Here is a 12,138-nt window from a genome sequence, read left to right on the forward strand (position 1 = left end):
CTGCTTCTCAGCCAATGCCAGCGCGATGAGACCAAAAGGGAAACGCAGGCTATGCCAGCGGGCACCCCTGCCAGGCCAGTACCTTTCGCCGCCTGCTGTTGCTCAAGGATCTTGCGGGTCCGGGGGGTGGTGCCTTTGGGCATGTTGATGATGTATTTCCCCTCCATCTCGGCAGTGACCCTGCGGCGCTTGGTGGGGACAGTCAGGCTCTCCTCTTCCCGGCGGGCCAGGGCAGCTGGGGAAGAGGGTGTGGCTGAGCGCTTCTAGGATAGGATGTTCTCCCAGGATAGGGACCAGATGCCCTGCAAAGGGCACATATGTGCCCTTCATCTCCATGCATCCGCATGACTGGAACCCCTTATCTTCCCAACCACCCCTATCACCACTGACTCTGAACCACCGGGAAACTCAGATGAGAAACTCAGAGGTCTGAGCCAGACGGGGCAGAAGGTCCTCGGAAACCCCAGGCTGCGGTGGGCCTCCCACTCTCTGTGGCTCTGTCCACCCCAAGCAGCTCACCTCCCAGCCCAGACTCCCCTCAGACCTGGGTTGGGAGGGAAGGTTACAGAGCCCCACCAGGTAGTGGTTTCACAGGTGTGCTCACCTTTCAAAAACAAATCAAGCCGTAAACTTACAAGCTGTATGTAACTAAATTTTAACTCCATTTTCACAAAAAAGAATCCCCTCAAATGTGTCGAGGGGAAAGAGTGCCAGTCCCTCCCAGGCTACCTTTTCAAACTTTGGAAAGTAATTTTAACTTTCTTTCTCATGGCACGCAAATCACAAGGCCAGAAGGGGGATGAGGCACTTGCAAACGCCCCCAGCAAAAAAGGGAGCGTGCAGGGTGCCAAAGAGGTGGACAGGGCATGATGGGGCTGGGGGTCAGATTACGAAGCCCCCTCCCCGGGCCTCAGGTTCCACTTGTGCCAACATCACGTTGTGGGATGGGTCCAACAAAGGGGGAAAGTGGCAGCATAGAGAGGGCTTGACAGCCCTAAGGCCAGAGTCCCAATCCCAGCTTTCGAGCTGAGACCTAGAAGAGCAGAGGCCAGCCTGGGAAGTCTGCAAAGGAAGCACGCTGCAGAAGAAGGGGACACGGGGCAAAGGCCCCACAGTGGGGAGGAGCCTGGATGGGGCCGGAGGCAGCGAGCAAGGGAAAGGGACACAAGACAGGAATCCACTTAGGACTGGATTTTATTGCTGGGATAATGGGAAGCCCTGGAGAGTTCTAGACAAAGGTGTGAAAAGATCTGGCTGAGGGTTCTGAAAGATCCCTCTGGCTGCTGAGAGGAAACAGTAGCTTCTTTACCTTTGACCCCAGGCATCAAGCACAGGGCCGGCACAGTGCGGGGCTCAGTGAACATCTGTTAGAAAAGACTGAACCACCCACAGTCAACAGTACTGCTGTGTACACTTACAACTTGGTTAAGAGGGTAGACCTCATGTTAAGTGTTCTGGCCACAATAAAATAAAATTAAAAAGACTGAACCAAGCACTGAGTGAGATCCACAGTGCCCCTGTGCTTACATGCACCATCTCAAGTGCTTCTGACTGTCCTCCGGGTAGGGTACCCCCAGCCCCATTCTATAGACGTGGAAAGCGAGGCCCCCGGACGTGCAGTGACTTGATCAATGACAAACCCTTTGAACCTGGTGGCCTTCAGGCACTCACAACGCTGGGAACATGACCCCCATCTACCAACCCATATTCACCTCCAGCTCCTCCCACCACCTGCCCCAGTGCCCTCACCGGCGGCCTTGGCACTCTTGGCTGCCATCTTATTGGACACGGTGACGGAGATCTTAGAGGTACTGGTATCTGGCCGCCTCGGGGGAGTTCCAGGTGGGGAGTCTCGGTTCAAGCTGTTGGCGATCATGCGGGAGGCGGCTGCAGGGAGGAAAAGGAAGAGTCCAGTGCAGTGGGCCCTGGGAGGGGGGCCGGCTGGAGGCCAGCCTTGGGACTGAATGGGGAAGGAGCAGCCAGAGTTCCTCTGTGGCTGTGCTGGCCTCCTGTGGGGATGCCTGAGGGTTGGGTGGGCCAGTCTTTCCAGGAACTAGCCTACCCCTCCCTGCCCTGAGGGTCTTTCCGGAGACCCAAGACCAGACTGGTCCCTACCATACTTCACCCATCAGTTAGTGATGCAGCCCCACACAGACCTTGACCCTCCCCTCCACGCTGCACTTCAGCCAAGCCGTTCCCTCGGCCGGGCGCGCCGTTCCCGGAGTACCAACAGGTTTGCTCGGCCCCTTCACGCAGGTCTCCTCTCACGTGGTCTCCTCAGAGAGCGCTTCCCGGACCACCCCATCCACCTGCCCTACACTACACTTCCTCTTCCTTCATAGCCTTTACTGCTGCTCAACGGTAAGTGACAGTATTTGTTTACTGGTGGATTCTCCCAGAGCATGCAAGCTCCCTGAGGAGACTCTGCCTGTTCCCTGCTGTATCCCCAGTGCCCACAACATGTCTGGCACTTCACAGCCCTCCATAAGCATCTACTGAAAAGATGAACACTACCACCCACTCCCCAACATCTGTGCTAGACAGACCCTACTGATAACCAACTATACCGACAAGGGAACTGGGATTCAGAGTGGGGGTCACTCAGCCAGGCCTGGGAATGTGGGTCTGGCTCCAGCTGGGCTGGGGCAAGAAAAGCGGTGACCTCCCCCTCTGGGCGTGGGGACAGTCTCTGATGGACCCTGTTTTCTGTAGAGCAAGAAAGGGATGCCCTAGGGCCGTGGTCGGCAAACTGCGGCTCTCGAGCCACATGCGGCTCTTTGGCCCCTTGAGTGTGGCTCTTCCACAAAATACCACGGCCTGGGCGAGTCTACTTTGAAGAAGTGGCGTTAGAAAAAGTTTAAGTTTAAAAAATTTGGCTCTCGCCGAAACCGGTTTGGCTCAGTGGATAGAGCGTCAGCCTGCGGACTCAAGGGTCCCAGGTTCGATTCCGGTCAAGGGCATGTACCTTGGTTGCGGGCGCATCCCCAGTAGGGGGTGTGCAAGAGGCAGCTGATCGATGTTTCTCTCTCATCGATGTTTCTAACTTTCTATCCCTCTCTCTTCCTCTCTGTAAAAAATCAATAAAATATATTTAAAAAAAAAAAAAATTTGGCTCTCAAAAGAAATTTCAATCGTTGTACTGTTGATATTTGGCTCTGTTGACTAATGAGTTTGCCGACCACTGCCCTAGGGTATAAGGTGAGAGCTGTAGCATGTGTAGCATGTAAGGCTAAGTAGCAGAGGCCAATCCCAGCGTGGGAGGGAGACAGTCGGAGACACGTATCATCATGGCAAGTTAGCACCATTTAGGCAGAGGGAAAACAACTGTCTCTCCTGAATGTTAGCATCAGGTGCTTTGTGCTCTGCCATCGTGACTGCTGCCCACACGGTGTCCCGTCTGTAAGGTCATTCAGCTGTACTGTTGTGATCTGAACCCTTTCCTGCATGTAAGTTGTAGGAGATGTTTACAGAAACGAACCCCCAATTTGTTCAGCCTCCCTTGACCATGCCTTTGGGTAGGCCCTGCCCACAATGACTCTGGGTTGAGCCATGTAACTGGCTCTGGCCAATGGGACAAGAGCAAATGTTACACAAGCAGAGGCTCAGAGGTGATCTGAAAAATGGGGGCTGCCTTCCTATGCTGCTTTTGGGAGTCCTGCAACCACCCTTGTACGGATGAGCCTGAGCTAGCTGCTAGGAAATGAGAGGCATGTGCCCAAACTGCCCCTGTTGACATCAAGCCAGCCATCAGATGTGTGTTGAGGTCTCCTAGATCAGCCATCGAGACCAGCTGAGCTGGCCCAGAGCAGAAATGACCAACCAAGTCATAAAGCCATGGGAAAGAAATGTCGGTGTTTGAAACCAGTTTTGGGGTGGCTTGCTAAGTAGCAAAGGCTAACAAATATGCATGTTACATTTTTTAGGTGGTTTTTTTTTTTTAGGTTTATTTTTTATTTTTTTTAATGTATTTTATTGATTTTTTACAGAGAGGAAGAGAGAGGGATAGAGAGTTAGAAACATCGATGAGAGAGAAACATCAATCAGCTGCCTCTTGTACACCCCCTACTGGGGATGTGCCCGCAACCAAGGTACATGCCCTTAACCGGAATCGAACCTGGGACCCTTGAGTCCGCAGGCCGATGCTCTATCCACTGAGCCAAACCGGTTTCGGCAGGTTTATTTTTTTTAATGTATCATAATAATAAAGAAACAAAAGTAAAACTAGAGCCGGTTCTCACCATTCACTGGTTCCACATTTTCAAATTCACCTCTTCACTAAAATTTACTTGTAACCCCCAAAACTAACACTCACGGTGCCTCTGTGGTCATTCACAGACATGCACAGAATGGGGAAAAACTTGAGTCGCCCAACACCCACACTCCCAACTGAGGCCAAACAAGCCACACGCTGTGTTCTTGTTTCAGCTCTCATACTGTCAACAAGTGGTCTATGGTTGTGCTGATAAAAACGGCCCCTAATGCCGAAACCGGTTTGGCTCAGTGGATAGAGCGTCGGCCTGCGGACTGAAAGGTCCCAGGTTCGATTCCGGTTGGGGGCATGTACCTTGGTTGCGGGCACATCCCCAGTAGGGGGTGTGCAGGAGGCAGCTGGTCGGTGATTCTCTCTCATCGATGTTTCTAACTCTCTATCCCTCTCTCTTCCTCTCTGTAAAAAATCAATAAAATATATTAAAAAAAAAAAAAAAACGGCCCCTAAGCACAGCACTGAAGTGCTGGTCTGTGTTCCTAAGTGCAAGGAGGCACTGATGTATGTGCCTCATGGAAAAAACACCTGTGTGAGATCAGCTCCGTTCAGGAATGAGTTATAGTGTTACTGACCACAGTTCAATGTTAATGAATCAACAATATATAGTAAAAAAGTGTCTTTAAATGGAAACTCGCATAAAAGAAGGTTCAGTATTGATCAGCTAAGGAAAAATGTGGTGATCCGAGGTTTGCAGGAACCTAACCTTGTATTGCCGGTAGGAGCGTGATTCAGTGTCCACTAATTCGGTGTTCGCAGTGACTTTGCAGGACAGAACTACCACCAGCCCCTCATCACCCAGTGGATTTTTCCCTAAGAGAAGGGGGCCTCAGATGCCTTTGCTGCCGCCTCTGCAGACTCCAGGTGTGTTCCCTTCACTGCAGGAGGGTGAGAATGAGCAGATGGGACTCACCACTAGGGGTACCTCGGCGAATCTCGCCCGGGAGGGGGCTAGGGTTGCAGGGCACCGACTCAGTAGCAGCTTTGCACATGTCCTGTAAAAAAAAAAAAAAGTGCCTGGGTTACCAGGGGGACGGGGCATCAGGTGAGGGAACAGGGGACTCAGAAATCTAAACCAAACTAGGGGTATCAGAGCTGCTAGAGAAAAGATTTCAAGACATTTCACTCCTAACCAGGAGAAAACAGACAAACCCTAACTGAGGGACAGTCTACAAAACATCTGACCAGTGCTCTTCAAAACTGTCAAGGTCATGTTAAATCACTATGTTGACACCTGAAACTAAGACAATATTGTGTGTCAACTGTAATTGAAAAATACGTTTAGCCCTGGCCAGGGAGCTTAGTTGGTTAGAGCCTTGTCCCAATAAGCTAAGGCTGTGGGTTTGATCCCCAGTTAGGGCACATCCAGGAAGTGCATGAATAGTGGAACAGCAAATCAATGTTTCTCTCTCTCTCTCTAATAAATTGTTAAAGAGAGAGACAAAGAAGACATTAGTCAATGCAGTGAGGCATCCTGGAACAGGAAAAGGGTATCAATGGAAAATGAATGAAATCCAAAAAGTCTGTAGTTTAGTTAATGCTAGCATACTACTGTTCATTTCTTAGTTTTGACAAATGTACCATCACTATGTAAGATGTTAACATGAGGAGAAGCTGAGTGAAGGACACACGAAACTTTCTGTACTATTGTTGGAACATTTCTAGAAATCAAAAATTATTCCCAGATTTAAAAGTTTAGCCCTAACCGGTTTAGCTCAGTGGATAGAGCGTCGGCCTGTGGACTCAAGGGTCCCAGGTTCGATTCCGGTCAAGGGCATGTACCTTGGTTTGCAGGCACATCCCCGGTAGGGGGCGTGCAGGAGGCAGCTGACTGATGTTTCTCTCTCACTGATGTTTCTAACTCTCTCTTCCTCTCCCTTCCTCTCTGTAAAAAATCAATAGAATATATATATTTTTAAAAATAAAAGTTTAAAGAAAAAGAAGTGTGGCTCTGTGACCATCTCCGTGATAACGCAGAGAATGCCCCTGGCTGGAGAAAGCCCGCACTGCAGGGGCTTGTTCTGGATGGGGGAACTATGAGGACCATCTCTGGGATGGAGGGAGCTACTGGATATGAGAGTAACCCAGCAGCCACTATGTGGTAGAGTGGAGTGCTGGAGTGCAGCTCCGAAGCAAGTTTCCTTCTTGGTCAAGTGTAGGGAGGAGCAAATGAGTTAATAAGTATAAAGGGCAGCGACAGCCTGGCAGGCATGGCAAGCACATGGTAAGTGTTAGCAATCGTAACGTCACAAGCACGTCATGCCAGACCTGGCACTCCTTGCCACATACACTATTTGGTAGATGGCCAAAGCCACCCTATGCAGCAGGGTGTGCGAAAAGCCTGTTTCAGAGAGACTCAGGGAGGTGAAATCATTAGTCTAAAGACATTGTAACCAGAGGGGCCAACCAGCGGGGCCAGTAATGAATGGAACCACCATACTGTTGGCCAAGTGACCAATTGGATCCCACATAGGAAGCTTCTGTCCTGGGGACAGAGAAGAATCCTGGTCATGATAATTATATTAGTAAGATGACAACTAGTAATAGTAACACGGAGAGCTCTTACTGAAGCCCTACTGTTTACACTGTACTAGGCTTTACAATGTAATATTTACAATCACCCTGCAAAATAGGTTTGCCTATGTGCGCACTACAGATGGACAAAGGCTCAGAGAGGTTAGGCAATGTGCCCAATGTCACACAGCAAATGCAGAACCAGCCTTGGATCCCAGGTCTGCCTGCCTTTGCTTTTAAGCCTCCTGTCAGCTCTGCCACTGCCCACCCCCCCCCCCCAACCCTAAACCCAGGAACAGAGAGATGGCACAGAGCACCCACCTGGCGGTGTACCACCTTGGCATGCTTGAGGATGGCAATGATGTCGCCCACCACAGTCACGCCCAGCTCATTCATGATTTCCTTGTTAAGATCCAGCAGCATGCTCTTCTGGATCCTGTAGGGGAGGGTCAGCAGTGAGGCCACGGTGGACCAGGGCGGGTGGGCCAGCCAGCTCCCTGTCTCCTCCCACCTCTCCCCGAGTTTAGCTCATCCCCTCGGTGCCCCTTACCTATTATCCACAAACATCACAGCGTAATTGACAGCAGGTCCCGGAGGAATGCCGGCTTCCTTAAAGAACTGGATCCACTCAGAAGTGGCTGGTGGGGGTGGACAGGACTCATTACATTATTCTCTTTAGAGAACAGCCACAGCAAAACCACAACAGCAATGGCTCCCACAAATTAAATGCTTATCAAATGCCAGGCCCTGGGCTGAGTGCTTTACACAGATGATGGAATTACGCCTGCCTGACAACCTGTGGTTAAGCAGCATTGACTCCCCCACTTTGCCAATGAGGAAGCAGGCAGGGAGAGGGTGGGCACCTCGCCCCTGGCTTACTGTTTCCAAACTTCCTTCTTGTTTTCTTTGGTGTGACCTTCAAATTGACCCTGCTCTGTTAGGCCAGGTGTTAGGTAAGATCACTGATTTCAAGTAAAATCTTTCTTTTCTTTTTTAATATCTCTGAAACCAGGATCTATCTCACAATCGATGGTGTGCCACAGTTGTCTTTTGTGGGGTTTTTAAAAATATATTTTTACTGATTTCAGAGAGAAAAGGAGAGGGAGAGAGAGATAGAAGCATCAATGATGACAGAGAATCATTGATCGGCTGCCTCCTGCACACCCCTACTGGGGATCGAGCCCCCAACCCCGGCATGTGCCTTGACAGACCTGTCGGGGAGTCAAACTGTGACCTCCTAATTCATAGGTCGATGCTCAACCACGAAACCACCCCAGCCGGGCTGCCAGTTTAATTAGCAACATTTTTTTTCTTTCTCATGATACATAATATTACATCCAACATTCCCTGCTAGTTTGTTTATTTTAATCCTCACTCAAGGACATGCTTAGAGAAAGGGAGAGGAAGGGAGGGAGAGTGGGGGAGGGGAGAGAAATATCAAATCAAGCCCGAAACCCTTCAGTGCATAGGATGACACTCCAGCCAACTGAGCCACACTGGTAATAATTCCATTTATATGAAACTAGAGGCCTGGTGCATGAAATTCATGCACGATGTGGAGGGGTGTCCCTCAACCGGGCCTGCACCCTCTCCAATCCAGGGCCCCTCGGGGGGTGTCCGACTGCTGGTTTAGGCCCGATCCTCAGTCAGACATCCTTCTCACAATCTGGGACCATTGGCTCCTAACTGCTCACCTGCCTGCCTGCCTGATTGCCCCTAACTGCCCCCCCCTGCCAGCCTGATCACCCCTAACCACCTCTGCCTGCTTGCCTGGTCGCCCCCAACTGCCCTCCTCTGTCAGCCTGGTCGCCCCTAACTGCCCTCCCTTGCTGGCCTGGTAGCCCCTTACTGCCCACCCCCCACCCCCCGGCCTGGTTGCCCCCAACTGCCCTCCCCGGCCCCCCCAACTGCCCCCGCCGCCTGCCAGCCTGGTCGCCCCACACAGCCTGCTGTTCAGTCATTTGGTCGTCCCTCACTAACCCCCCTGCCGGCCTTGTCGCCCCATGCAGCCTGCCAACCTGCTGTTCAGTTGTTAGTTACTGTGACAGCGTCCCAGACAATTTGTATATTCCTCTATTATTAGTATAGATGTCCAGAAAAGGTAAATCTAGAGATCCATAGAGGTAGAAAGTGGATTCGTGGATTCATGGTGCGAGGGTCCGGGGGTGGAGGGAGTGGCTGCTAATGGACATTGGGTTTTTGGGGGGAAATGAAAATGTTTTGAAAGAAATCGATTGTGGTGATGGTTGCACAAATCTGTGAATAGAAAAAGATATGTAGCCCTAGCCGGTTTGGCTCAGTGGATAGAGAATCGGCCTGTGGACTCAAGGATCCTGGGTTCGATTCTAGTCAAGGGCACATGTTTCCAAGTTGCGGGCTCAATCCCCAGTGGGGGGTGTGCAGGAGGCAGCCAATCAATGATTCTCTCTCATCACTGATGTTCTATCTCTCTCTCCCTCTCCCTTCCTCTCTGATATCAATAAAAATATATTTTGAAAAAAGAAAAGAAAAAGATATGTATATAAACTTCTGAATTGTAGCCTTTAAACAAGTCATTGTAAAAATATGAACTGTATCTCAATCAAGCTCTTAAGGGGGGGAAAAAGTACCACATAGGTTGGGAGTAGCTAGCTGCCTAAAGCAAAAGGAACTGCAAAAAAAAAACTATGCCCAGGATTTCACATGCAATAACCTCCTTAATCCTTATTACATCTCAGGTTGTAGGAAGTATTAGTATCTCCATTTTACAGGTGAGAAAACTGAGACTCTGAGAGGCCATGTGGGGGATCTGCTGGACTTCAATACCCAAGTCCTTTATGGCTAAACGAGGCTGCAGGAGGCAAAGATACAGAGAAGAAGTGGGTAGGCCTTGAGCAGGCCTGGCCCCACCTCCATGGTCCTCACAGTACAGCTGTTCCTGCCTGTGACCGGCCCTCCCTCCCCCACCACGTCTTCCCCAACAAGGTCAGACCTCAGAGAGGGCAGTGGGGAGAGGGGGCCCCGGAGAGAAGTCCACAGACTCACCCATTGTCACTGAGACCATTGTCGCCCTGGCCCTCACGCCGCTCCCTGGAGCCTGGAAGAGAGAACAAGGGGAGAGGGCCCAGGAGTTGCCACCGGCTGTGAGTGCTTGTCCCTCTCGCGCTGCCCGTCTGCCTGCCAGAGGAGCGTTCCTGGACTGGGGGCTCAGAGCCCAGGAATAGCCTGGAGCAGCTGGCAGGAAGTCAGCCTGGGACAGAGCTGCCACCACAACTATCCCTTTTGCCTGGGACAAGGCAAATGTCCACAGCTCTATTCCACACACCTCAAAAGTTTCTAGCTAGAAAAAGAGAGGAAGGAAAAAGAGAGGGGAAAAGGACAGCCCCTACCCAAGACTTTAACCATAAATACTCCATCCATTTATTCATTCATTCAAAAACTGTATGCTTCACGCCTACTATGTGTGAAGCACCGTTCTAGGAGCTAGGGATACTGAGGTGAACAAAAGCATGGAACCTGGCATTTAGGTAAGGAAAGGGGGAAGGGGGACACAGAGAGGAAACAAGCAGAACAGTTAAGATGTGGTGTGTCAGCCCGGCCGGTGTGGCTCAGTGGTTGAGCATCAACTTATGTGCAGGAGGTCACGGTTCGATTTCCAGTCAGGGCACATGCCTGGGCTTTGGGCCTGATGCCCAAAAGGGGGCATGCAGGAGGCAGCCAATCAATGTTATTTTTGTTGTTGTTGTTGTTGTTACAGAGAGGAAGGGAGAGGGAGAGAGTCAGAAACATCGATGAAAGAGAAACATCCATCAGCTGCCTCCTGCACACCCCCTACTGGGGATGTGCCCACAACCAAGGTACATGCCCTTGACCGGAATCGAACCTGGGACCCTGGAGTCTGCAGGCCGACGCTCTATCCACTGAGTCAAACCGGTCAGGGCCCAATCAGTGTTTTGCCGTTTATTCTCACATTGACGTTTCTCTCTCTGTCTCCCGCCCCCGCTCCCTTCCTCTCTCTCTAAAAATCGATAAAAATATTTTTTTAAAAGGAAAAAAAAAAAAGGGTGTGGTGTGTCAGAAAGCCTTTAGTGTCACGGAGAAACCTGGAGGGCCTGGGAAGAAAGAGGTTGCAATCCTAAAGAGGGTGATCAGGGAAGAACACTCTAAAGTGACATTCAGAGACCCAACGGTGGTGGAGGAGTGAGCCATGTGGTTTTACAGAAGAAGAGTGTTCCAGCGGAAGGTAAGCCTATCTGAGCCAGGAGCCCATCTGACATGTTGGAGGGGCAGCAGCAGCTGGCCTGGCTGCAGTGGAGTGAGCAGGAGAGTGAGAGGAGACAAGGGCAGACAGGTGGGGCACCAAATCATGAGGGGCCTCAGAGAAGAAATGAAAAACCAATTTTCACCTAAGAGATTAGCAGGTGCTAGAAAGGTGTTAGAGACACATTAGCACCAATGAAAACTTTCTCCCGGACAGACGTTAATAGCAGCACTGAAAAGAAACTAACGGAAGTAACTTTCTCTCCTGATGATTCAATGCTATCTGACTCCAGGAACATCCGTCCCAAACTTCCCCCTTAGCCCTCATCCTCTTCTCTGACCCTGCCGTATCCTCCATTTCCTCTGCCCTCATCCTTCACTCTGCTCCCTGCCACCCACCCCAGCCCCCAACTCTGATCCTTCGCCCTCATCCCCGTCCACCTCCTCTATGGGGTGCAGAAGGCCCTCTGTCCAGCACACTCCATCTGTCCCCCTCCCCGCCGCATTCTGATGGCTTAACAGAAGCAGTAAAAGAGTAAGGACTCTAACCAGACTGCAGGGTTCAAATCTGGCTCTACCACTTACTAGCTGTGTGGCCTTAGCAAATTACTTTTCCAGTCGAGCTTCAGTGTCCCCATCTGTAAACTGGGAAGATACAAACTTTCCTTACCTTAGACCAGTGGTCGGCACGCTCATTAGTCAACAGAGCCAAATATCAACAGGACAACGATGGAAATTTCTTTTGAGAGCCAAATTTTTTAAACTTAAACTTCTTCTAACGCCACTTCTTCAAAATAGACTCGCCCAGGCCGTGGTATTTTGTGGAAGAGCCACACTCAAGGGGCCAAAGAGCCGCGTGTGGCTCGCGAGCCGCAGTTTGCCGACCACGGCCTTAGACAAATGCCGTGAGGGCACATGAGCTTCTGTGGATGAAGCGCCTGAGACGCTGTCTGATGCTCACCAAGTGTGGGCTATTCTTAACGCCCAGGCCTCCCACCCCAGCCTCTCCTCTGACACTCAGGGCCTTTGCCTACCTCCCAGTTTTCACACAGAAGGTCACTTGTGCCTGGAATGTTTATCTTCTCCCGTTCTCCTGGCAAGCCCTTCTCCACTCTGCCTTG

The 12,138-nt window shown here is 50.8% G+C and overlaps 1 protein-coding gene across 3 annotated transcripts in view; it reads right to left on the minus strand.

Moving 5' to 3' along the window:
* The window catches only part of C21H19orf47 (chromosome 21 C19orf47 homolog), a 32,111-nt gene that overhangs the window by 17,383 nt on the left and 2,590 nt on the right, over positions 1-12,138 (minus strand). For all 3 annotated transcript variants that reach the window (XM_054710759.1, XM_054710758.1, XM_028142685.2), the window contains exons 3-8: positions 9,803-9,854; positions 7,329-7,416; positions 7,100-7,214; positions 5,178-5,259; positions 1,750-1,887; positions 83-235 (exon numbers count right to left, since the gene is read on the minus strand). In XM_054710759.1, coding sequence (XP_054566734.1) covers positions 83-235; positions 1,750-1,887; positions 5,178-5,259; positions 7,100-7,214; positions 7,329-7,416; positions 9,803-9,821 — 595 coding nt within the window. In that variant the 5' untranslated portion in view covers positions 9,822-9,854. The remainder of the gene's footprint in view (positions 1-82; positions 236-1,749; positions 1,888-5,177; positions 5,260-7,099; positions 7,215-7,328; positions 7,417-9,802; positions 9,855-12,138) is intronic.

The sequence above is a fragment of the Eptesicus fuscus genome, chromosome 21 (genome assembly GCF_027574615.1).
Source record: "Eptesicus fuscus isolate TK198812 chromosome 21, DD_ASM_mEF_20220401, whole genome shotgun sequence".
NCBI lineage: Eukaryota > Metazoa > Chordata > Mammalia > Chiroptera > Vespertilionidae > Eptesicus > Eptesicus fuscus.